Raw genomic sequence first — 27,274 nt, forward strand, 5'->3', positions numbered from 1 at the left:
GTTCTAGATTATTGTAGACACTGTGTATTGACATGGCACCAACCTGACAGTTCCAGTTCTAGATTATTGTAGACACTGTGTATTGACATGGCATCAACCTGACAGTTATTGTAGACACTGTGTATTGACACGGCACCAACATGACAGTTTCAGTTCTAGATTATCATAGACACTGTGTATTGACATGGTACCATCAACCTGACAGTTCCAGTTCTAGATTATCGTAGACACTGTGTATTGACATGGCATCAACCTGACAATTCACAGTTCTAGATTATCGTAGACACTGTGTATTGACATGGCATCAACCTGACAATTCACAGTTCTAGATTATCGTAGACACTGTGTATTGACATGGCACCAACCTGACAATTCACAGTTCTAGATTATCGTAGACACTGTGTATTGACATGGTGCTAGCGTTACCATCAACCTGACAGTTCACAGTTCCAGGTTATCGTAGACACTATGTGGAAACTTTATCCGCTGTGAAGGAATCATCAGCTCACGCATCACACACATAAAACGAAAAATAAAACTGAGCGACCTGGTCAAGTTAAATATGTTTCGAGTCAGTTTAACTCATCCATCTGACAAACACAGAAGACAAAGACGACGAAGACGACGACGGCAACGACACGCAAGACGAAGAGCAAGGTGAGAGAACTCCGGGCGGACAGTGACACGACACTGGTGACCTTTACGAGGATCAGGTGACCCTGAGGTCCATGGCCCAGTCTGGAGGCTTGCTATCGTAGGACACCACCCGCCTGGCGTGACAAGCATCGCCCCCTCCACTCTGTGTCTCCTTCCCTCTACAGGAGGCGGACGCTGAGAAAGAAACGGTCCTTGTTACGCTCATATGACGTACAGGGACCTGTTTGGGTATTGTAACCCTACTACAGCTGTATAAATATCCATATCATCCTCATCATCATCATCATTATCATTATCGTCATCAGCGTCGTCATCGTTGTCGTCGTCATCATCCTTGTTATTGTCGTCATCATCATCATCACCATCACCATCATCATCATCATCATCATCATCATCCAGGAAGCACTTTCGTCAAGATCACATGGACAAAACTCACCCAGTGTGGACATCACTGGCCATTCTGCAGTCACACACATGAACCAACAACAGAACCACAACCACTCACCCTCATCACACACATGAACCAACAACAAACCACTCACCCTCATCACACACATGAACCACTCACCCTCATCACACACATGAACCACTAAATCACACACATGAACCACTCACCATCATCACACACATGAACCACTCACCCTCATCACTCATCACACACATGAACCACTCACCCTCATCACTGACATGAACCACTCACCCTCATCACACATAACACACATGAACCACTCACCCTCATCACACATAACACACATGAACCACTCACCCTCATCACTCATCACACACATGAACCACTCACCCTCATCACACATAACACACATGAACCACTCACCCTCATCACACATAACACACATGAACCACTCACCCTCATCACACACATGAACCACTCACCCTCATCGCTGACGGCCACGTTCACTCCACCAGCAGCATCAGCCAAGTCCTCTGTGGCGGCGTCATCGAAGGGACGCTCCAGGATCTTCAGAACCCGCTTGACCTCAGAGTAATCTCCCTTCACTGCTGCGTCAATGGCGTTTTGAGCGATGTAGTTCCGAAGAACCACTCTGCGATCAAATCACATCAATCTTGCTGCTTATATCCAGGTGATCAACTGAGAGACGTTGGTTTGAAGAACCACCCTGTGTTCAAATCATATCAATCTTGCTGCTTATATCCAGGTGATCAGCTGAGCGGTGTAGTTTCAAAGAACCACCCTGCCTTCAGATCAAATCATTCCTTGCAGCCAAAGGTCTGTTTCAGGTCTGAACGCCACCACATCTTCGAACAAGGCAGACAGAAATCATGCTGAAGACAAAACCTTAAAGAGACCAATTCACCAAAGTCTCAGTAAAACCTCAAGGCCTGACACAACAGTCAAATAACGACATTTTTTCTCTCCAACAATATCTCTGGGTTTTTTTCGTTTTTTTTGTCTACTAGGTACATCATCATTTGTGGATCACAGAAAAAGTTATCTTAGATTTCTGTGAATACCCGTTGCTATGGAAACAAATCAAAACAATGTATAAAAGAAATTGGGTTTGTGGTCCATGTGCAGCATGCAAATATTTTTTATGTGGACTTGATACACAATGACATTACCTTCATTTTCACGTGAGATTGTGTTCTTTCTTCAATTATTGTATTTTTCATGAATTTTTTTAATTTGGGTATTGTGAAATCCTCAAAATTTACAATGGGTAAAACGACTGGAACCGCTATGAATTAAAACCCAGAGAATATTTTCATACATACTCACTACAAAACTTCAATAACATGTTATAAAACAATCATGCAAAGTCTCATGGTTGTAGGTTTACTCATCATTGAACAAGTCCAAGATATGTTGTCAAGGCCAGAAACTTGACAACATGTGTCAAAACTGAACAAAATAAACACTTCCGTGATTCAGCAAGCAATCTTTATTGGCAATTTTTTCATTGCTAAAGACATCTTTACAGTGGAAAAACCTACGCTTATGATAGAAGAGATGTTCAAGAATCAAAATCCATCAAAAACCCAAATCATGAAAAATCATCATTTTGGTCTCTTTTGCACTGTCGTGTTCCCACCTAAAGAGACCAATTCACCCAAGTGTCACTCAGTCCATGTCAAATCTTAAAGAGACAATTTCACACACGTCTCACCTAGTCCATGTCAAAATCTAAATCGAGTGAAAGTTTTGAAAATAATGTAAATTTTTTTTTTTTAATAATTAAACAGACTATTCTTTTTTTTTTTTTAATAAATAAATAATCAACCCACACCTGTTTCAGTCAACATAACATCATTATAAACCGACTTAAAAATACTGATAGGAACTTAAGAGTTTCAGTTTCAGTTTCAAGGAAGCGTCATGGCGTGCAGTGTGATCCATATAACCCACAGAACACACCATAAGATCAGGCAGCTGGTGCCTGAACATCACATAAACCCAACGTGCCGATTAGTCCTCCAGTCATTTTAAAACATTAGCATAAAACTGAAATAAGACAGTACGTGAAAGCAAACAGATAAGGAAATAAATCAAAACTTGGTGAAGTAACAGACACAAAGAAGAAGGGAAATAATATAAAATGAAGGAAAATGGGCCATGCTCAGTGAACCCATGCACACACACACACACACACACACACAACCTGACACAAGTATGCAAATACCACACACAAACACAAAGATAAACACACACACACACACACACACACACACACGTGCACACACACACACACACACACACACAATACACACACACAAACCATACATACACAAACTACAACACAAAGACACGAAAGCCACTGACCTAGGATTGCAGCCATTCATGGCAGTCACTCTCTCCTGATTGGCCGTCTGCAAGGATTCCGCACTCTGATTGGCCGCATCGGCTTCCAGCTTCAGCCGGTCAGCGTACTTCATCAGCCACTGGGCCCACTTCTCCCTGTCCCTGCCTGCCTTTGCCGCTTGGGTTTCACTCTGAAATAACACACAGCATCATGATAATAATGATAATCGATAATGCCGCTTGGGTTTCACTCTGAAATAACGCAGTCAGCGTCATGATAATAATGATAATTGATAAGGCCGCTTCGGATTCACTCTGAAATAATGCCGCTTGGGTTTCACTCTGAAATAACACACAGCATCATGATAATAATGATAATCGATATTGCCGCGTGGCTTTCATGCTGAAATAACGCAGTCAGCGTCATGATTATAATGATAATCGATAAGACTGCTTGGGTTTCGCTCTGAAATAACGCAGTCAGCGTCATGATAATAATGACAATCGATATTGCCGCGTGGCTTTCATGCTGAAATAACGCAGTCAGCGTCATGATAATAATGATAACTGATAATGCCGCTTGGGTTTCGCTCTGAAATAACGCAGTCAGCATCATGATAATAATGATAATCGATAAGGCCGCTTGGGTTTCACTCTGAAATAACGCAGTCAGCGTCATGATAATAATGATAATTGATAAGGCCGCTTGGGTTTCACTCTGAAATAACGCACAGCATCATGATAATAATGATAATCGATAATGCCGCTTGGGTTTCGCTCTGAAATAACGCAGTCAGCGTCATGATTATAATGATAATCGATAATGCCGCTTGGGTTTCGCTCTGAAATAACGCAGTCAGCGTCATGATTATAATGGTAATTGATAAGGCCGCTTGGGTTTCGCTCTGAAACAACGCAGTCAGTATCATGATAATAATGATAATTGATAAGGCCGCTTCGGATTCACTCTGAAATAATGCCGCTTGGGTTTCACTCTGAAATAACACACAGCATCATGATAATAATGATAATCGATATTGCCGCGTGGCTTTCATGCTGAAATAACGCAGTCAGCGTCATGATTATAATGATAATTGATAAGGCCGCTTGGGTTTCGCTCTGAAATAACGCAGTCAGCGTCATGATAATAATGATAATTGATAAGGCCGCTTGGGTTTCACTCTGAAATAACGCAGTCAGCGTCATGATAATAATGATAACTGATAAGGCCGCTTGGGTTTCGCTCTGAAATAACGCAGTCAGCGATCTGATAATAATGGTAATTGATAATGCTGCTTGGGTTTCGCTCTGAAATAACGCAGTCAGTGACAAGATTATAATGATAATCGATAATACCGCTTGGGTTTCGCTCTGAAATAATGCACAGCATCATGATAATAATGATAATCGATAATGCCGCTTGGGTTTCGCTCTGAAATAACGCAGTCAGCGTCAGGATTATAATGATAATCGATAATGCCGCTTGGGTTTCGCTCTGAAACAACGCAGTCAGCATCAGGATTATAATGATAATTGATAATGCCGCTTGGGTTTCGCTCTGAAACAACGCAGTCAGCATCAGGATTATAATGATAATTGATAAGGCCGCTTGGGTTTCGCTCTGAAACAACGCAGTCCGCATCATGATTATAATAACTGATAACAACAATAACAAATAGAACAACAACAACAACAACAAGTAGACAAAATGAGAAAGAAGACAAAGATGAAGAAGATGATGAAGAAGTAGAAGAAGAGAACCACAACAAAAATGACTGATTAGAAATCAGTCACCATTATATCATCACCATCACCATCACCATCACCAGACACACACACACCTCCAACTCCTTCAGTCTCTCCATACAGTCCAGCTCAGCGCTCAGAGCTGCAAAGCTATGACCCATCATCATCATCATCACCATACTCATCATCATCACCATACTCATATCACCATCATCACCATCACCACCTTCAGCATCACCATCACCATCATCATCATCACCATCACCATCATCATCACCATCACCATCATCATCACCACCACCATCCCCATGACCACCATCATCATCACCATCATCATCACCACCATCACCATCACCACCATCACCACCACCATCATCATCACCACCATCACCATCACCATCACCACCATCACCACCATCATCACCACCATCACCATCATCATCACCACCATCATCAACACCATCACCACTATCACCACCATCATCACCATCACCACCACCATCACCATCATCACCACCATCACCATCATCATCATCATCACCACCACCATCATCATCATCACCATCATCACCACCACCATCACCACCATCACCACCACCACCATCATCACCACCATCATCATCCCCATCACCACACACCTCCAGCTCCTTCAGTCTCTCCATGCGGTCCAGCTCAGCGCTCAGAGCAGCAAAGCCACGACCGAGGGCGGGCAGCAGTCCTGGGTTGGTCTGGATCAGCATCATCATCATCTGCAGCTGTCTGCAACACACACACCACATGATACAGTACAATACAGTACAATGCAGTGCAGTGCAGTACAATACAATTCAGTACAAAACAATACAATACAATACAATGCAATGCAATGCAATGCAATACAATGCAATCCAATGCAATGCAATGCATTTCAGAACAATACAATACAGTGCAGTGCAGTGCAGTACAGTACAGTACAGTACAATGCAATGTAATATAATACAATGCAATACAATGCAATGCAATACAATGCAGTACAAATACAGCACAGCACAGTACAGTACAATGCAATGTAATACAATGCAATGCAATGCAATGCAGTGCAATGCAATGCAATACAATACAATACAATGCAACGCAGTTCAGTACAGTACAATACAATACCATGCAGTACAATACAATACAATACAATGCAATGCAGTACAGTACAATACAATGCAATGCAGTACAATACAATGCAATGCAATACATACAATGCAATGCAGTACAGTACAGTACAATATAATACAAGGAAATGAAATGCAATAAAGTACAGTACAATGCAATGCTGTACAGTACAATGCAATACAATGCAATGCAATAATACAAGACAAGACAAGACAATGGATACAGAACAGAACAGAACTGCCAAATTCATACAGGAATAGAACAGAAGAGATATAGAACACACAGAAATAGAATAGAATATATAAAGAATACATTTAAGAACAGAATACAACAGAAACAGAATACAAACAAAAATAGAACAGAGCAGAATAGAACAGATTTTCAAGTGAACTGGGGTCACAAGGCAAGGAATTCCTGGGGGGGGGGGGCGGGGGGGGGCAGGGGGGGGGGGGGAACAGTACCTGAAAAGTACAAACATGAACCGACAATGACATACATGCACACACAATAACCACAAGAATTTGTATGTATATGCATACACATACAAGTGTTTGTGCATGGACACACTCACACCAACATACAAGTCCAGACACAACAAACATCTACACACACACACACACTCACACTCACACACACACACACACACACACACACACACACACACACACACACACACACACACACACACACACACACACATGTAAATTACATTGGATTGGATTTTACTATTCAATTTTGCCAACATGTAAGCATGTGCATTAAGTAAATCCATACCCCCAACAAATACACATACTAAGCTGATCTATCTTTAGTTCTATATGCCTGTGAAACCAGTCACACCACACCACACACCTGGGGTCACACCACACCACACACCTGGGGTCACACCACACCACACACCTGGGGTCACACCACACCACACACCTGGGGTCACACAACACACCTGGGGTCACACCACACACCTGGGTTCACACTACACACCCCCGGGGTCATTATCACACTCCTAGGGTCACACCACACACCCTGGGGTCACACCACACACCCTGGGGTCACCGGGGGTCACACCACACCTGGGGGTCACACCACACACCCCTGGGGTCACACACCACACCTGGGGCCACACCACACACCTGGGGTCACACCACACACCTGGGGTCACACCACACCTGGGGTCACACCACACACCTGGGGTCACACCACACCTGGAGTCACACCACACACCTGGGGTCACACCACACCTGGGGTCACACCACACACCTGGGGTCACACCACACCACACACCTGGAGTCCACCACACCCACCTGGGGTCACACCACACCACACACCTGGGGTCACACCACACCACACACCTGGGGTCACACCACACCACACACCTGGGGTCACACCACACCACACACCTGGGGTCACACCACACCACACACCTGGGGTCACACCACACACCTGGAGTCACACCACACCACACACCTGGGGTCACACCACACACCTGGAGTCACACCACACCACACACCTGGGGCCACACCACACACCTGGGGTCACACCACACCACACCCCTGGGGTCACACCACACCTGGGGTCACACCACACCCCTGGGGTCACACCACACCCCTGGGGTCACACCACACCACACCCCTGGAGTCCACCACACCCACCTGGGGTCACACCACACCACACCCCTGGGGTCACACCACACCACACACCTGGAGTCACACCACACCACACCCCTGGGGTCACACCACACACCTGGGGTCACACCACACCACACACCTGGGGTCACACCACACCACACACCTGGAGTCACACCACACCACACACCTGGGGTCACACAACACACCTGGGGTCACACCACACACCTGGGGTCACACCACACCACACACCTGGAGTCACACCACACCACACACCTGGGGTCACACCACACCACACCTGGAGTCACACCACACCCACCTGGGGTCACACCACACCACACACCTGGGGTCACACCACACCTGGGGTCACACCACACCCCTTGGGGTCACACCACACCACACACCTGGAGTCACACCACACACCTGGAGTCACACCACACCCCTTGGGGTCACACCACACCACACACCTGGAGTCACACCACACACCTGGAGTTACACCACACCCACCTGGGGTCACACCACACCACACACCTGGGGTCACACCTGGGTTCACACTACACACACCTGGGGTCACACCACGCACCTGGGGTCACACCACACACCTGGAGTCACACCACACCCACACCTGGGGTCACACCACACCACACACCTGGGGTCACACCACACACCTGGGGTCACACCACACCACACACCTGGGGTCACAGCACACCCACCTGGGGTCCATGCGAGGGCTGCAGGCTTTCCTCATCTCCTCCACAGTGGAGCACTGAGTCAGCAGAAAGTCCAGCAACTCTTGGCGCCCGGACTCGAACCCAGGCATCCCAGGCAGCGGCAGGCGACTCAGGCAGCGGAAGGAGTTGGTGAAGTCCGCCCCCGTCTCCTCCATGACTTTGAGGAGACTCTCCACCAGACTCCTGTCAACACCAGCACCATGCCCACCACCTTCATCTCAACACCTGGCTCTTGGGTTTTCGACATACACCTCTTAACTCACTCCGGACGAATAGTTCTCTCCCTTGCATTTCCCTACAGATGACCCATTTGTTAGGGTTAGGGGGAAAAAAATCACAAAAAATACAAAAGATAACGTAACTGAATGAAACGCACTGTACTTGACCCATTGACCCCTCTCCTCACATTGTGTGAACGCCCACCCCTCTCCCTTTTCAATGCTCTCAGAAGCTGAGTCACTTTCAGTACCTTCTTGCTGGTTGCTTTCTTCACTGCAGATACTTTATTCAACGTCTTCATCATCCTTGTCGATGTCAAAACCTTCAGTTTGAAGCATTTCAATCACTTCAGCAGCGGTAAAAGCCGCTGTCATGATCTAGTTTGCTCCAAAAAATTTCCACTTGTATCGCCTGCGACGCCATTTTCGATACGTAAGCAGATTAGCTTGTCGTGCGGGGTCCTGAACTCACTGGCTCACTGTGGAGTGTGTTGTTACAGAATCTCATGAAGAAACTTTCCATTCGACCCTTCACACGTTCGCAATGCCTGGTGTAGCTGCGATTGTTATGCTACCCCATGAGAAACATGGAAAAAATTTTAATTGTCGAAACCGCTATAGCGTTCCGTCGTCCGGAACGCTACCTTATGTCAGGAACGCTATAGCGTTCCATCATTCAGAGTGAGTTAAGCCTTCTTCCTGAGACAATATCTTCAGCTGCAGATGAAGCTTACATCTCTGATCTTTAGTCTATTTGTTCAAACAACAGTTTTAGCAATAGATGAAGCATAAAAGAAAAGAAAATAGCAAAAAACAAAATATAAAAAAACAAGAGGCAAAGCCTTCAAGACTCACTTGTGCTTCACGCTTTATCCTGTAAAGGAATCATAAGGGAGGGAAAAAAAAGAGATTTTTAAAATGGTTGAAAAGTGCTCTGTATTAAATATGATGGATAAGCTTGGGAGAAGAAAAAAGAAAAGAAAAAAAATGTAATGTTTAAGATGAGAAATATCAGTTTAAAGCAAATTAAGTCCCCTAGAATTAATTACAGAGTAATTTCCCTTTTTTACTCTCTGCACCAAAACGTTTACAAAATAAATAAAAATTCCATGCTTAGCAAAAGAAGTTCCTGTTTGAACAAAAAATGATAATAATGACTGCTCTTGTTGTGTCAGAATATCAGATCAAAGTGCCAAGTTTAGAGAATACAAAAAATATAAATATAACAGTAAATGCAGTTTGCATATAATTAGGCTTCATTTTTGTGTGTGTGTGTGCCCATCCCAGAGGTGCAATATTGTTTTAAACAAGATGACTGGAAAGAACTGAATTTTTCCTATTTTTATGCCTAATTTGGTGTCAGCTGACAAAGTATTTGCAGAGAAAATGTCAATGTTAAAGTTTACCACGGACACACAGACACACACACACACACACACAGACAAACGAACACCGGGTTAAAACATACTCACTTTGTTTACACAAGTGAGTAAAAAATGATCACAAATCACACTTACTTGTCTTCAGGAAATTCTTTCTTCAGCAATCCAAGCTGTGGAGAAAAAAAAACCAAGAAGTATATCAGGTTTAATTTTCATTATTCTGGTTCGTGCACATACATCATGCACACTAAACATGCATTAAGATATTTTCCACCACACCACACCACACCAGCCAACACCACACACACCTTCCCCCTCATGGTGCCGATGTAGTGACAACCAAACTCCTCATCAAAGACACCGTCTATCACACCACCAAACCCCACCCAACACCACCCCACACCATACCACACTTCACAAATCATAATAATGATCAGTAGTTATGATAATAATAATAATAATAATAATAATAATGATAATAATAATAGTGTACATTCACATAGCACCCTTTCTCTCTAAGAGCTCAGGGCGCTTTACATCAAGGAAAAATATTACAAATTACAGATCATTCATGGCCACTCTTTCTCAAAACCCCTCCCCCCCCCCCCCCCACCCCACCACCCCCTCCAACTCCTTCTCCCTTTCCCACTCTTCGTGCATCCAGAGTGAGCTGACATGGGTGGTGTTGGAGAAAAAGGAAGCAGAGAGTGCTTATAGATAGGTTTTAAAAAGATGAGTTTTTAGTGATGAGTGAAAAGCAGAGATAGAATCCGATGCACGGATATGATGACAGATGAGGAAGGTTGTTCCAGATGTGAGGAGCAGCAAAGAAGAAAGAACGTTCACCAAAGATTCTTGCATTGACACACCACACACCACACCACACCACACAACACCACACCACCATACACCACCACACCACACCACTCCACACACCCCACACCACACCCCACCTCACCCCACACCACCACACCACACCACCACCCCACACACCCACACCACCACCCCACACCACACACACCTTCCTCCTCATGGTTGCAGTGTAGCACTGACCAAACTCCTCATCAAAGACACTGTCCACAACACCACACCACACTACACCACACCCACACACCACACGACACACCCCATACATCACCACACCACCACACACCACCACCCCACACCACACCCACCACACCACCCCACCACACCACCACCCCACACCACACACACCCTCCTCCTCATGGTTGCAGTGTAGCACTGACCAAACTCCTCATCAAAGACACTGTCCACAACACCACACCACACTACACCACACCACACCAAACCACACCCCACACACCCACACCACCACCACCACACACCACACACACCTTCCTCCTCATGGTTGCGGTGTAGCACTGACCAAACTCCTCATCAAATACGCTGTCCACTACAGCCTTGGTCCTGTCCAGGGGCACGGCCCCCTGAATGGCCTCAGCCAGCTTCCCGCAGTTCCACCTGCAGATCTCCGGCTGCTTCTCGTAGGAGTACCGCCCTCCGTCGTCTGTGTACAGCACACCAACATGTTCAGTTTCAGTTTCAGTTTCAGTAGCTCAAGGAGGAGTCACTGCATTCGGACGAATCCATATACGCTACTACACCACATCTGCCAAGCAGATACCTGACCAGCAGCGTAACCCAACGCGCTTTGTCAGGCCTTGATAAAAAAATAAAATAAAATAAATAATGAATAAATAAATAAATAAATGAATAAATAAATAAATAGATAACTAACTAACTAAATAACAATAATATAATTAAAAAATAAATAAATAACAATAATAATGAAAAGAAAATAAATAAATAAATAAATAAAAAAGACAACAATGATGATAGCATGTTCACTCACGTCAAACAGTGTGTGTCTCTGTGTGCGTGTGTGTGTATGTGTGCATTTTGTCTGTGCGTGCTTTAACGGCTTAGGAGATCTTTACATGTGGTTGTGATTTTTTGCATGGAGTTTTCTTTCATGTTATATTTTACTCATGTAGTGTGACCTTGAGCATTATTGTATTTTAATGAAAGGCACAATATAAATAAACTATTATAATAGTAATCGTCCACAACACACCAGTACATTCAATTAGGTCAACAGTCATCACACACAACACACCAACACATTCAATTAGGTCAACAGTCATCACACACAACACACCAACAAATTCAATTAGGTTGACATTCATAATACACAACACACCAACACATTCAATTAGGTCAACACTCATCACACACAACACACCAACAAATTCAATTAGGTCAACACTCATCACACACAACACATTCAACAGCAAGGTCAACAGTGATGACGCACAACACATTCAATCAGGTAAGCATTCATCACTCAACTCAACACTTGGTTCTATAATTTTCCTGCAACATATCTTTACCTTTATTGAAATTACTTTTCCTTTTCTTTTTGGCTCACGTGTGTAAACGATGTGAACCTACAACCCTGTGTTTCTCTTTTATTTGTCATTCGATGTTAATGTTTCACACAAACGACGTGTAGGCTCCTCAAGGCCTGACCAATGTGTTGGATTGACACACTGATCACACACCTGCTCTTTGCTGCTGTTTTCACAGCAGATGTGGCGCAGCATTTATGGCTCAGTCTGCACACTTTTGACACCTTGAAACTTGAAAGTTAATCTCACAACCAGCCGCCGTGGCAAAGTGGTTAGTGTCGCGGACTGACGGCTGGGAGGATGCGGGGTCGAATCCCAGCGGAGGTGGGTTTTTCAGCACGTGGCCGGCTCCTACCCAGAGTTGAGTGTGCTATGGGCTTAAATGGGGAGACTGGGACCACACAGTTGAGTGCCATCCACTTCACGGATGCATCTCTGGGTGTGTTGCTTTAATTACCTGACCAACACTGCAAGGGTCTGTATCTCTCGGGCCTGGTTAACACCAGGATATCATTATGACAGGAAGCATAGAGTACAGCCTTGTCACGCAGTCCCAAACCAAAATGGACCTCCATAGCAACATCGTCATCGTCATCATCATACTCCTCCTCCTTCATCATCAACAATATAAACAAAACAGTCTCGAAGTCTGTGGCATTTCATGCCCTGCTCTCATGATGACCTCAGTTTCGATACCCCTCCACTTCCATGCTTGGGGTGAGTCCTGTCAATGTCTTCAGTGTCGGCAGATTCATGAAGGGCTGTTGTTTGAGGGACGTGGTGGTGGTCTCCAATCTGGGAGGGACGCTCACTCAGTCTGGCTCTACCACTAAGCCATTATTGTCGTTAGTAGGGGGCTTAGTAGGTGGTGTCCTAAGTACATTAAATCAGAACAGGCACCACTGAACACCACCGAAGTGACTCAGCAGCAAAGCAGGGTCTCCTCTGGTGTGTGGCCTCCTGGAGACCTAACATCGATGGTTCCCTGTGGACTGCCGACGCTGGAACTGTTACGGACGAACCTGGGTGTGGCCATGTATGGGGGGATCTAAATGAGCGGCGTGGGAGTAATGCCAACGAAACGGTGCTGATGATGGGGAAGCAAAAAAAAAAAAAAAAAAAGAAAGTTAATCTCACTACACACAAACAAACCACTGCATTCAATCCAGTCAACACTCATTCCAGTTGTGCTCCGCTCTCAAGTTTCAAAGAGGCGTCAAAGCGTAAGGATTTCATCCGCGTACATGACACTAAGAAGTGCTGTGCCAGAGTTAGGCACTGGACTTAATAATAATAATAATAATAATAAAAATAATAATGGTATTTATATAGCGCTGAATCTTGTACATAGACAAATCAAAGCGCTTTCGTACCAGTCATTCACACGCATGCATAACGCTAAAACTGGAGAAACTGAAGACAAGGAAGAGGCAGGGAAGGGAGGCTATTTTGGGAAGAGGTGGGTTTTAAGGCCAGACTTTAAAGAGCTGAGTGCGGAGACCTGACGAAGCAAAAGAGGAAGTTCATTCTAATTGCAAGGTTCAGAGACAGATAAAGAACGGCGGCCAACAGTCGAGAGTGAAGCTGATCGTAGTGAGCGAGATGGAGTGTAAAGGTGAAGGCAGCCAAAGAGATAGGAATGGGCTAATTTGTGAATACATTTATAACATAGAGTGTGTGTGTGTGCGTGTGCGTGTGCGTGTGTGCGTGTGTGTGTGTGTGCCGTGGAAGCTGTGATACATAGACTAGAAATGAGTGTGTGGAGGAGGGGGGTAGAGGAGGTGCAGGGTAACGTGTGTGTGTGTGTGTGTGTGTGTGTGTTTGTGTGTTGGAGCTCATGTACGTTTATATGTATTTGACTGTGCTTTCATATCTGTGAAACTGCGTGTTTGGTGCATATCTGTTATGCATGTGTGAGTGCATGTGTGAATGTGTGTCTTCATGTTTTACATTTATTTGCTTATTTATCATCATTGTTGTCGTTTTTTTGTTTTTGTTTTTTTTTGTTTTTGTTTTTTTTTCATTACTACTACCTTTTTTTTATATCATAATTATTATTTATTTATTTATTTATGTAAGCTTATCTTTTTTTCTTTTATTTTTCTTTTTTTTTTCTTCTCAAGGCCTGACTAAGCACGTTGGGTTACGCTGCTGGTCAGACATCTGCTTGGCAGATGTGGTGTAGCGTATATGGATTTGTCCGAACGCAGTGACGCCTCCTTGAGTACTGAAACTGAAACTGAAGAGTGCTGATCTTGTACTTTATTCTGTGTGAGACAGGGAGCCAGTGGAGATGTTGCAAAAGAGGAGTGATGTGCTCAGATCTTTTTTTTTCCTGAGGACGAGTCGGGCAGCAGGGTTTTGTATGCACTGAAGGGACTGAATGGATGAAGCAGGCAAACAAGACAATAGAGACTTCTGATCCAGTGTTCCCCAAGTGATCAGGGATTGAGGCCCAGTACTGGCGTAATGTTGTGTCTTTGGAAAAGGGCATCCCTCCAGGTGTGAATATGAACACTGAGATAAAAACATTGTGATGGCAATGAAAATACAGAAATATGATATTGACAAATAAACAGTACCGAATACTGTGAGAGAGAGAGAGACATACTTCTTCTTCTTCTTCTTCGTTCTTGGGCTGCAACTACCACGTTCACTCGTATGTACACAAGTGGGCTTTTACGTGTATGACCGTTTTTACCACTCCATGCTCACATGGATTACAGGATCTTTAACAGGCATATTTGATCTGCTTGCGTATACGCACGAAGGGGGCCAAGGCACAAGCAGGTCTGCATATACGTTGACCTGGGAGATCGAAAAATCTCACCACCCTCCACCCAGCAGGCGCCGTTACCGAGATTCGAACTCACAGACTCTCAGATTGAAAGTCCAAAGCTTCAACCACTCAGCTATTGCACCCGTCTGGGAGACATGCTGACCTTCAGATACACTGCGAAATAGAGATACACTGACCTTCAGATACACTGCGAAATAAAGACATACAGACCTTCAGATACACTGTGAAACATATACTGACCTTCGGATACACTGTGAAATAGAGACATACAGACCTTCAGATACACTGTGAAACATGCACTGTGAAACATATACTGACCTTCGGATACACTGTGAAATAGAGACATACAGACCTTCAGATCTACAGACAGACACAGTCAAAGTAAGACAGAGCAGACTGGAAAGACAGAGAGAGAAGCGATTTACCTGAAGTGTTACAGATGAACTGAGGGTCAAATCTGTCCATGAAGCCAAAGGGACCGTAGTCGATGGTGAGACCCACGATGCTCATGTTGTCAGTGTTCAGCACTCTGCAAGTGCAATGCAAAACGATATTATGTTGTGTTGTGTTGAGTTGTATTGCGCTGCGTTGCTCTGCGCTGTGTTGTATTGTGTTGTGTTGTTTTGTGTTGTGTTGTGCTGTGCTGAGTTGTATTGTGTTGAGTCATATCGTGCTGTGCTGTGCTGCACTGAGTTGCGTTGCATCATGTTGCAATACGTTGCGTTACATTGCATTGTACTGCATTGTACTGTATGACTGTTTTATCACAACCAGTTTCTCTGTTTGAAATCAGGGCTGCTCTCCCCTGGAAGATGGTCAGAAAAAAATGGATCAGCAAGGCAGAAAAAAAATAAAATAATAAGTTGACAGAAAGAAAAGGAAAAATTTTTTAAAAAGCACGAATCACTGAGAGCAATAGAGAAGAGGAAACATCTGGCACACAGAATTACAGAAGGCGAGGATGTTATTTGGACTGAAAGAGGCCCTGGCATCACCACACTGTGCAACACACACACACACACACACACACACACACACACACACACACACAAATACCCCCGCCCCAATCCCATCGCCTACACACACATAACCACACACACACACACACAGACACACACACACACCAGACACACACACACACACACACCCCTGACACACAAACCTCCACACACCTCTCAATCAACTGACTGCAAGACAGAACCAGACCACCACAGAACCAGTATTATCTCACCAGTTGCACTGCTTGGTTCTAACTTTCTGACAGCTACACGTGACTAAATGCCTACGTTGACCGAACTACGCCATTGGCGAGTTCCATACTACACACAGTTAGTAGCGGGTTACGACCATACTAGGCTCTTCCGTCCAAACAATGCAACAGGCTTCTTCTCCCAAACTGCAGGACATCAAGGCAGTGATAACAACAACAAGGACAATAATAATATATAATATATACGACGATAATAACAATAATCGTAATCATAGTAAAGTAACAGAAGCAACAATCACTGATAGCGCTGATGATGACAGTAATAATCAGAATAATATCATACAGTTAACTTGACAATAATTATAACAAAGGACAGACAAAAAAAAACACACAGCAATAATAATAGTTATCAACGATAATAATAACGATAATCATAATAATCATGATAATATAGTGAACTGAACCAACAGACCCATGACACTAGCCAACACATGGCAATAATGATAACAATAATAACAACAACAACAACAATACTACTACTACTACTAATAATAATAATAATAATAATAATAATAACAACAACAACAGCAACAATAATTATGATAATAATCACATTTATACAGAGAACTGAACCAACAGACCCATGACACCAGCCGACACACAGCAATACTACTACTAAAAAAAATAATAACAACAACAACAATAATCATGATTATAATCACACTAGTGCAGAGAACTGAACCCACAGACCCGTGACACCAGCCGACACACTGCCACTGGGCCACCAAGCGAGCTGTCCGCCGCACCACTTCCTCAAACATGGCCACGTACATGTCTTCTCTCTCTCCTGACTCGTACTGCCTCCAGATCTGGACATCAAGCAAATAAACAAAAAAAATGTTAAAAAAACCATCCCAGCATCAATATGGCCATCTCCACTGGATCAGCTAACTGCTCAGAGAATTGATCACAACATTTCATGCGTGTGTGTGTTTCAATACTTTATTTTCTGGCACGTTTCCTCGGTACAACATTTCTTGTGTGTGTTCCAATACTTCAATTTTCTGGCACGTTCCCTCAGAACTTTTATGGGGGGTTCTTTTTTTTCCCTGTCTGAGTAAGTTATATTGCCAAGAAATCAAAGCTACCAGCCGCCATGGCAAAGTGGTTAGTGTTGCAGACTGACGGCTGGGAGGATGCGGGTTCGAATCCCAGCAGAGGTGGGTTTTTCGGCCCGTGGCCGGCTCCTACCCAGAGTTGAGTGTGCTGTGGGCAGAAATGGGGAGACTGGGACCACACAGTCAAGTGTCATCCACTTCAAGGATGTGTCTTTGGGTGTGTTGCTCTAATTACCTGACCAACACTGCAAGTGTCTGTATCTCTCAGGTCTGGTTAACATCTGGATATCATTATGACAGGAAGTGTAGAATACAGCCTTGTCACGCAGGACCTCCATAGCAACATCATCATCGTCATCGTCATACTCCTCCTCCTTCATCATCATCAACAAAACAGTCTCAAAGTCTGTGGCATTTCATGCCCTGACCTCAGTTTCAATACCCCTCCACTTCCGTGCTTGGGGTGAGTCCTGTCAATGTCTTCACTGTCGGCAGATTCATGGGGGGTGCTGTTGTTTGAGGGACGTGGTGGCAGTCTCCACTCTGGTAGGGACACTCACTCGGTCTGGCTCTGCCACTAAGCCATTATTGTCATTAGTAGGGGGCTTAGTAGGTGGTGTCCCAAGTACGTTAAATCAGAACAGGCACCACTGAACACCACCCAAGTGACTCAGCATACAGTGCAGGGTCTCCTCTGGTGTGTGGCACCCTGGTGACCCAACACTGATGGTTCCCTGTGGACTGCCGATGCTGGAACTGTGACTGACGAACCCTGGTGTGGCCATGTATGGGGGAATCTAAATGAGAGGCATGGAAGTAATGCCACTGAAACGGTGCAGATGATCGGGCAGCAAAAAAAAAAAAAAAAAAGAAAGCTACCTACCATACACATGACAACTTTACAAGCATAAAGTGACGAACCTGACAGATTTAACAGCAGCCACAAATGAACCCCAAGGTAATAGTGATAATATCACATTTAAAACAAAGAAGAGTCTTAAGAAGGTGAAACTTAAATTCACACTTAATAACTCATCATGATAATCAAATACATCTTCTTCTTCTTTGCTCGTGAGCTGCAACTCCCATGTTCACTCCCATGTACACGAATGGGATTTAATGTGCATGACAGTTTTTACTCCGCCTTGTAGGCAGCCATACTCCGTTTTCAGGGGTGTGCATGATGGGTATGTTCCTGCTTCCATAACCCACCGAATGCTGACATGGATTACAGGATCTTTAACATGTGTATTTGATCTTATGCTTGCATATACACATGAAGGGGGTTCAGGCACTAGCAGGTCTGCACACATGTTGACCTGGGAGACCAGGTGCCGTTACCAAGATTCGAACCCATGACCCTCAGATTGAAAGTCCAATGCTTTAACCACTTGGCTACTGCACCCATCATAATCAAATACAAAAAAAAAAAGATTAAAAAAACAGGAGTGAAAACTGGTGCTTGTTTTTAATTAATATGGTTTTTATCTTTAAACCACAATTCAACTATTTCTTGTTGATAAACACGTCAGTAGAGAGACACATGTGTACACACACACACACACACACACACACACACACACTCCATACACAAACACACACGTCCACACACACACACACACAAACACACACATACACACACACACACACAATCCATACACACACACACACACACACAAACAGACACGTCCACACACACACACACACACACACACACACACACTAAGGACATGACCACACAACACAACAAAATACAAACGTCAGCCTGACCTCAGGGTAAAACGCGGACACACACACACACACACACAATCCATACACAAACACACACGTCCACACACACACAGACACACACACACACACTAACAACATGACCACACAACACAACACAACACAACACAGTACACACATCAGCCTGACCTCAGGATAAAACGTGGACACAGTGTAGTCCAGCAGACGTTTCAAGATGTCCACCCGCCCAACGCTGGGTCCCACCCGCCCAGTCAGTTCATCTTCAGGCTTGAAAATCTCAAACGACCCAAACCTGTACACATCACAGACCTACATGTTAGAAAACACATCACAACGCCATCTCATGCTTCAGTCTTGAAAATCTCAAACCACCTGCTCAAAACACCGCAGATCTACATGTTAGGCACACACAACCTTGTCCTTTTATCTTCAGCCTTGAAAATCTCAAAATGACCCAAACCTGCATTTATCACAGATCTACATGTTAGACACATCATTCCCCCCAAAAAAGTATGGCTGCCTACAAGGTGGGTGAACAAGTTCCACGGCAGCTGGTGTACTGTATTGTAATTTTGTATTGCATTGTATGTGTGTGTGTGTGTGTATATGTGAACGTATGTCTGCATGTTTTAGATTTATTTGCTTATTTATCATCATTGTTGTCTTTTTTTGTCTTTTTTTTTTTGCTTTGTGTGTGTGTGTGTGTGTGTTTGTGTGTGTGCGCGCGCGCACTTAGAGTTGACTTCATCAAGATTTTGCGCCTTATAAATATTAGTAGTAGTAGTATTTTTATGTATTTATCTTTTGTTTTTTCTTCTTTCACACACACACACTCACACTCCACCTCTCAAACACACACACACACTCACACACACACACACACACACAAACATACACACACACACAGTGTCAGTCACACACACACACACACACACACACACACACACACACAAACACACATACACACATACACACACACACACACACACACACACACACACACACACACACACACAAATACACAAACACACACACACATACACACACACATACACACACACACACACACACACACTGACACACACACACACACGACCACCACCTGAGAAAGCTCTGGGCAATACGCAGCACGATGCTGCACCGTTCCTCTGTGGGGTTTCCGTTGTAGAAGATGTCACGGGTCACCGTGCTGTCAGAGGTCACACAGCTACCTGCCCTGGTCGTAGGAATGCCCAGGTGATGGATCGCCTGTCAGGTACAGTGTGTTGATCACTTTGAGGGCCAGTATGTATGAGTTTATATCACAGATTGACATTAGTTTACAGGTGGGCCAACAGCAAAGTGGGAGCTGTATGATCAATGGTTTCTTCAGTGCAAAGGGAAATCACTTACAGTCTTTTGTGAAGGACTATGACTCTCAAACTAGGAGGCAAAATTGTACTGGCTCTTAGTGCTGCAGCCTTGGGGGGCCAGTTCAGTTGGTCCTTGGGGGCTATCTCAGCACCGACTGTCCTAAAACCCTCTTGGCCGAGAGAGTGCGAATGTAACTTGGGCAAGACACTCTCCACTATAACCAAATTCTAGCCCAGATAGTCAGGACAGCAGTTACCTCCTCTGCTGTTCTCATGGTCAAAGTCAAAAACGACTGACTATCATACATGACTATCATATACTTTAATGTCAACATATCATTCTACTCCAGGTATGAGCTAACTCATACCATGTACCATGGTTATTTCCCCTGTGGAACAGGTACAAGTATTCTCGTACCAGCACACTACTCAAAATTCGTTTATCCTTGCTTGGTACAGTTTGTGTTCTAAACTGAACCATTTACAGATTCCGGAAGTATGAAAACGAAACTTCGTTAACTAATTAAATCAACAATTTCTACATCCATTTTCACTGTTTTAGTAAACCACTGTACTTTTTACTGTAGTGTTCTAATGAAGTACTGTTCCAGGGGGGTTGTAGCAGGTATGTAGCTGTGGGGAAGAGCCAGACAGCACACTGAGACTGATTTCCAACTTCTTGGCTGGTTTTTTCTCCAACTGGCTGATGTATGCACCAGTGTACTCAGTAACTAATATAACAGTACTGAGTAGAAGTAGCTAAATAAAAAAAAGATATTACTGCTGTCAATCAGTGTGTCAGTATGTCACCTAAAACTGCTAAGTTTTGTAAAAGAAATAAAATTAATATAACAGCAAACTGAGTTAAGAAACATTTTTTGGCTTATTTTATATTTTGTGCCCTTCCCAGAAGTGCATTGTCATTACAATTAGAATATGTGAGAAATCTGATTTTCTCCTGGGTTTTTTTTTTTTTTGGGGGGGGGTGGGGGGTGGGGGGGGGGTTGGGGGGGGGGGGGGTTTCAGCCAACTTTGATATTGACAGACTACCACTGTACCAGAATTTCCCCAGAAAAATGTAATCATTAAAAGTATCACAGACACACACACAAACACAGACACACATGGACACACACACACAACTAAAACCACTATGTTTTTGCACACACACACACACACACGCGCGCGCAGCTTCTTAATAATAACACACACAAATGATTTTTTTTTTTAATATGTAAATTAACTAGTAAGAAAAGCCATTTCATTTCCTGCTACACAAAAACTCATGCACTCACATACATGTATACAAACCCAATCACGCCGCCCACCACCCCCCTCCCTCTCACTTACAGTTACACACATGATAATAAACACTGTCAGCAACACCATACCAGCCATACTACACATCAATAAAAATCCGCCAAGTTAAAACCTTATCGAAAATAAATATTTCAATAACAACATGGTGTATATGACAAAATAGAAATAAAAAGAGATATATAATATATATATAATATACACACAGTATGAAAACAGAAAATAGACATATTTCCACACACACACACACACACACACACACACACACACACACACACACACACACACACACACACACATACAAACAAACACACACACACACACACACACACACACACACACACACATAACCCACCTCGCTGCAGAGGAACTCTCTGATGGTGCTACGTAACACCTTCCTGCCGTCCGCCTGTCTGGAGTAAGGGGTGAGGCCCGCCCCTTTGAACTGAATCTCCCACCTCTCTCCTGCCTTGTTCACCACCTCTCCAAGATACCTGTACACACCTGTCACTGTCACTGACTGACCCCTTTGAACTGAATCTCCCACCTCTCCCCTGCCTTAACTCTCCCAGGTACCTGTACACACCTGTCACTGTCACTGTCACTGACTGACCCCTTTGAACTGAATCTCCCACCTCTCTCCTGCCTTGTTCACCACCTCTCCCAGGTACCTGTACACACCTGTCACTGTCACTGACTGGCCCCTTTGAACTGAATCTCCCACCTCTCTCCTGCCTTGTTCACCACCTCTCCCAGGTACCTGTACACACCTGTCACTGTCACTGACTGGCCCCTTTGAACTGAATCTCCCACCTCTCTCCTGCCTTGTTCACCACCTCACCAAGATACCTGTACACACCTGTCACTGTCACTGACTGGCCCCTTTGAACTGAATCTCCCACCTCTCCCCTGCCTTGTTCACCACCTCTCCCAGGTACCTGTACACACCTGTCACTGTCAGTGACTGACCCCTTTGAACTGAATCTCCCACCTCTCTCCTGCCTTGTTCACCACCTCTCCAAGGTACCTGTACACACCTGTCACTGTCATTGTCACTGACTGGCCCCTTTGAACTGAATCTCCCACCTCTCCCCTGCCTTGTTCACCACCTCTCCCAGGTACCTGTACACACCTGTCACTGTCAGTGACTGACCCCTTTGAACTGAATCTCTCCCCTCTCCCCTGCCTTGTTCACCACCTCTCCAAGATACCTGTACACACCTGTCACTGTCATTGTCACTGACTGGCCCCTTTGAACTGAATCTCCCACCTCTCCCCTGCCTTGTTCACCACCTCTCCCAGGTACCTGTACACACCTGTCACTGTCAGTGACTGACCCCTTTGAACTGAATCTCCCACTTCTCCCCTGCCTTAACTCTCCCAGGTACCTGTACACACCTGTCACTGTCACTGACTGGCCCCTTTGAACTGAATCTCTCACCTCTCTCTCCTGCCTTGTTTACCACCTCACCAAGATACCTGTACACACCTGTCACTGTCACTGTCACTGACTGACCCCTTTGAACTGAATCTCTCACCTCTTCCCTGCCTTACCTCTCCCAGGTACCTGTACACACCTGCACTGCACTGGTGCGCGCGCACGCGCATGTGTGTGTGTGTGTGTGTGTGTGTGTGTGTGTGTGTGTGTGTGAGTGAGAGTGACATCTATGTCCTCTCACTATGCTTACTTTGTCATTATTAAGGGGATGACTGGAAAAGTGACATGCATATATCTACCATCCTACAAAGTTTGGTTCAGATATATATTACTTGCACTTGCCGAGAAAATTCCAACCGTTAAGCTTACCACACTCACACATACAGACAATTACACATGTACACACACACACACACACACACACACACACACACACACTTACACAGTGACTCACACACACACACACACACACACACACACACACACACACACACACACACACACACACACCATAACACATACATGGAAAACGAAGACCAGGCAATCACACAGACTAACTCTGTTCACAACAGTAAGTCAAAAATTAGCCAACCACACTGTGTGTAAACACCCCACCATACTTTTCTCTTTTTTGAATTTTTTAAAATGTGAAAATAGATATATATAGAAAAAACCCACATCACATACATGGACAACAAAGATCAAGCGATTAAAAACTTAAGACTTTGTTTACACAAGTAAGGTCAAAAATTGGCCAACCACACTGAGTAAAAACGTCCCACCATAATTCTTTTCTTTTCTTTTCTTTTTTTTTTTAATAAAAACCCACCATAATTCTTCTGTTCTTTTTCTGAAGTAAAAATAAATAGATAAATAAAAATTTTATAAAAACCCACCATAATGCTTCTGTTCTTTTTCCTAAGTAGAAATAAATAGAAAACTAAAAATTGTATAAAAAATCCTGTGACCGTACATGGTGGCACCATCCCCCAGCTGCCCAGCGAAGGATCCGAACTGATGTCCACAGTAGCAGTGAGCTGCAGGCTGGGAGCCAGGCAGCAGCTTGTTACCGCTGAAGTAGTGGGCGAAGTCTGCTCTTTCAGCCTGGGCCAGCGGCAGGTCCAGCAGGGTGAGGGCGGGGAGGGAACATGCCACCAGCTGGGGGTTCTTCACCGGTGTCGGCCGGACCTGAAGGGAAATCATGAGTGCGAGGCGTGTGATGTGCTGAACCTGACGGACATCATGGTGTGTTGTGGTGTGGTGTGGTGTGGTGTGGTGTGGTGTGGGTTGGGTGTACTGGGGTGTGGTGTAGTGTGGTTTGTGGTGGTGTGTGGTGGAGTGGTGTGGTGAGTTGTGCTGTGCTGTGCTGTGCTGTGCTGTGCTGTAGTGTGCTGTGATATGTTGGTGTGGTGTGGTGTGGTGTGGTGTGGTGTGGTGTGGTGTGAGGAATGGTGTGAGGTGTGGTGTGGTGTGGTGTGGTGTGGTGTTTTCTTCACTGTGTTGGGCTAAACCTGAGAAACATCTCACAGAATGGTGTATGTTGTGTTTTGTTGTGTTGTGCTGTGTTGTGTGATTGTGTGTTGTGTGGTGTGGTGTGGTGTGGTGTGGTGTGGTGTGGTGTGAGGTGTGTGGCGTGGCAGGGTGTGGCATGTGTGGTGTGATGTGGTGTGGTGTGTGGTGTGTATGTTTAGTTGTGATGTGTAATGGTGTGTGGTGTGGTGTGGTGTGTGGTATTATGTTGTGATGTGTAATGGTGTGTGGTGTGGTGTGGTGTGGTGTGAGGTGTGACATGGCAGGGTGTGGCGTGTGTGGTGTGGTATGGTGTGGTAGTATGATGTGGTGTGGTGTGGTGTGGTGTGGTGTGGTGTGGTGTGGTGTGTGCAGTGTTGTGTGTTTAGTTGTGGTGTGGTGTGGTGTGGTGTGGTGTGAGGTGTGTGGCGTGTGCAGTGTTGTGTGTGTTTGGTTGTGGTGTGTGATGGTGTGTTGTGTGGTGTGGTGCAGTGTGGTGCGGTGTGGTGTGGTGGTGTGCGGTGGTATGTAGTGTGGAAGTCTGTTCTATTGTGTGCTCTGCTGTGCTGTGCTCTGCTGTTATGGCATGATATGGCATGATATGGCATTTCATTTTGTCGCTTCAGATTTCTCTGTGTGAAATTCTGGCTGCTCTCCACAGGGAGAGCACATCAGCATTGCAGCATCACTTTTTTTTTTTTGTTTGGGCCACAAAATGTTTGTTTTATTACCAAAGGGGAGTATGGACAAGAGACGTTAGATAGAGTAGGATGTGGAATGGGTGGCCAAGGGGGGTAAATAACATATATAAGAATTACAAATATTTTAAATAAACAGCATCTGAGTATGACTTAATAAAACTAACAGTAATAAGAGAAGAAGAGCACACACACACACACACACACACACACACACACACACACACACACACATACACACACACACTCTCTCTCTCTCTCTCTCTGAGACACACACACACAACAACAACAACAACAACAACAACAACAACGTGGGGAGACAGGAAAGGTATGGACAGTGGGGGGAGGGGGGTCGACTTGGGGAAGACTGGACGAGACATAATTTGACAGGGACAGTAATCGATCAAGTTCTTTCAAATACAAAGACACATATCGAGTCAGAGGCACAAAGACACGAAGGGCACAGACATTAATTAACACTAACAGATAATTATTAGTATCTTTGACGAAGGGCTCGAGACAGTGACGGAGACACAACGTCAACTTATTCAACGAGCCCCCCCCCCAACACCCCTCTCAACACACCTTGGAGAAACATGCACCGGGTACTTGTCTCTGACGGTTGTCAGGATTTGGGTCAACGGGCAGATCTCTCAGGGCTTTGTTGTCGAAGTTGAGGGTCTCGAGCGTTGCCATTCCACGGATTTGACGTGAGAGTTTGGCAACTCCACGCCACACCACAGCGCGCCCCGTCACTGAACTCGACCTTCGCTGGACTGTGTTTCGTCGAGGTGTTGAGCCGTTAAATTCACCACAGCTAACCAGGCTGGAGAAACGTTTGAACATTCGCCGAACATCAGAACCTTCAACATTCAAATGACTTTTCAAATGTGCTTGCTGTAAAAATGGGACGTTTTCACATGTTTCGACTGTTCATCGTCTGGTTTCATAACCATCATAATAAAGAACGTACACTCTGATTGAAGCACTTTTTGTGTGTGTGTGTCGAGAGTTGTTGTTCGTAGATCTTTTCAGACGACATTCGAAGTGTGTGTGTGTGTTTGTGTGTGTGTGTGTGTGTGTTGTCCTTTGAGGCAAAATTCTCCGTTAAATCCACTCTAATATACGCTCGTACTTGTGTGTGCGCGCTTGATTGACTCGAGCCTGACAGAATGACACAGGAAACACTGACATGAGGAGTATCAGTATCAGTAACAGTAGCTCATGGAGGCGTCACTGCGTTCGGTCAAATCTATATGCGCTACACCACATCTACCAAGCAGATGCCTGACCAGCAGCGTAACCCAACGCGCTTAGTCAGGCCTTGAGAAAAAAGTAAATAAATAAAATAAAAAATAAAATCAATCAAATTAGATTAA

General features: G+C 44.6%; 1 protein-coding gene across 3 annotated transcripts; it reads right to left on the reverse strand.

The window, feature by feature from the left end:
• LOC143276556 (protein adenylyltransferase SelO, mitochondrial-like) lies at positions 1 to 26,862 on the reverse strand. 3 transcript variants are annotated; one of them, XR_013053592.1, is made up of 15 exons: positions 26,481 to 26,862; positions 24,662 to 24,876; positions 22,606 to 22,744; positions 20,684 to 20,829; positions 19,750 to 19,873; positions 17,465 to 17,583; positions 15,930 to 16,033; positions 11,631 to 11,803; positions 10,411 to 10,445; positions 8,658 to 8,858; positions 5,818 to 5,938; positions 3,455 to 3,624; positions 1,549 to 1,718; positions 310 to 831; positions 1 to 98 (listed from the first exon to the last, which is right to left on the reverse strand). XR_013053592.1 is itself a non-coding variant. In XM_076581137.1 (15 exons), exons 1-15 carry the CDS (start codon positions 26,739 to 26,741, stop codon positions 710 to 712), a joined length of 2,100 nt encoding a protein of 699 aa, XP_076437252.1. In that variant the 5' UTR covers positions 26,742 to 26,862; the 3' UTR covers positions 294 to 709. The 3 variants fall into 3 exon arrangements, 2 of the variants coding, with proteins under 2 accessions (XP_076437252.1, XP_076437251.1); XM_076581137.1 differs by lacking the exon at positions 1 to 98 and adding an exon at positions 23,064 to 23,099 and having other exon boundaries at positions 294 to 831; positions 22,606 to 22,708; XM_076581136.1 differs by lacking the exon at positions 1 to 98 and having other exon boundaries at positions 294 to 831.
• Between the last annotated feature and the right edge of the window lie 412 nt (positions 26,863 to 27,274).

The sequence above is a fragment of the Babylonia areolata genome, chromosome 32 (genome assembly GCF_041734735.1).
Source record: "Babylonia areolata isolate BAREFJ2019XMU chromosome 32, ASM4173473v1, whole genome shotgun sequence".
Taxonomy (NCBI): domain Eukaryota; kingdom Metazoa; phylum Mollusca; class Gastropoda; order Neogastropoda; family Buccinidae; genus Babylonia; species Babylonia areolata.

What these genes read in the sequence shown, in the direction of transcription:
- LOC143276556 (XM_076581136.1), bottom strand. Translation starts at nt 26,741, where the DNA reads ATGTTCAAACGTTTCTCCAGCCTGGTTAGCTGTGGTGAATTTAACGGC. An exon ending in GTTCATCTGTAACACTTCAG is followed by an intron (nt 11,804 to 15,929) that starts GTAAATCGCTTC and finishes TGCTGTACACAG; the next exon opens with ACGACGGAGGGCGGTACTCC. An exon ending in CGTGGCCGTCAGCGATGAGG is followed by an intron (nt 832 to 1,548) that starts GTGAGTGGTTCA and finishes TTTCTTTCTCAG; the next exon opens with CGTCCGCCTCCTGTAGAGGG.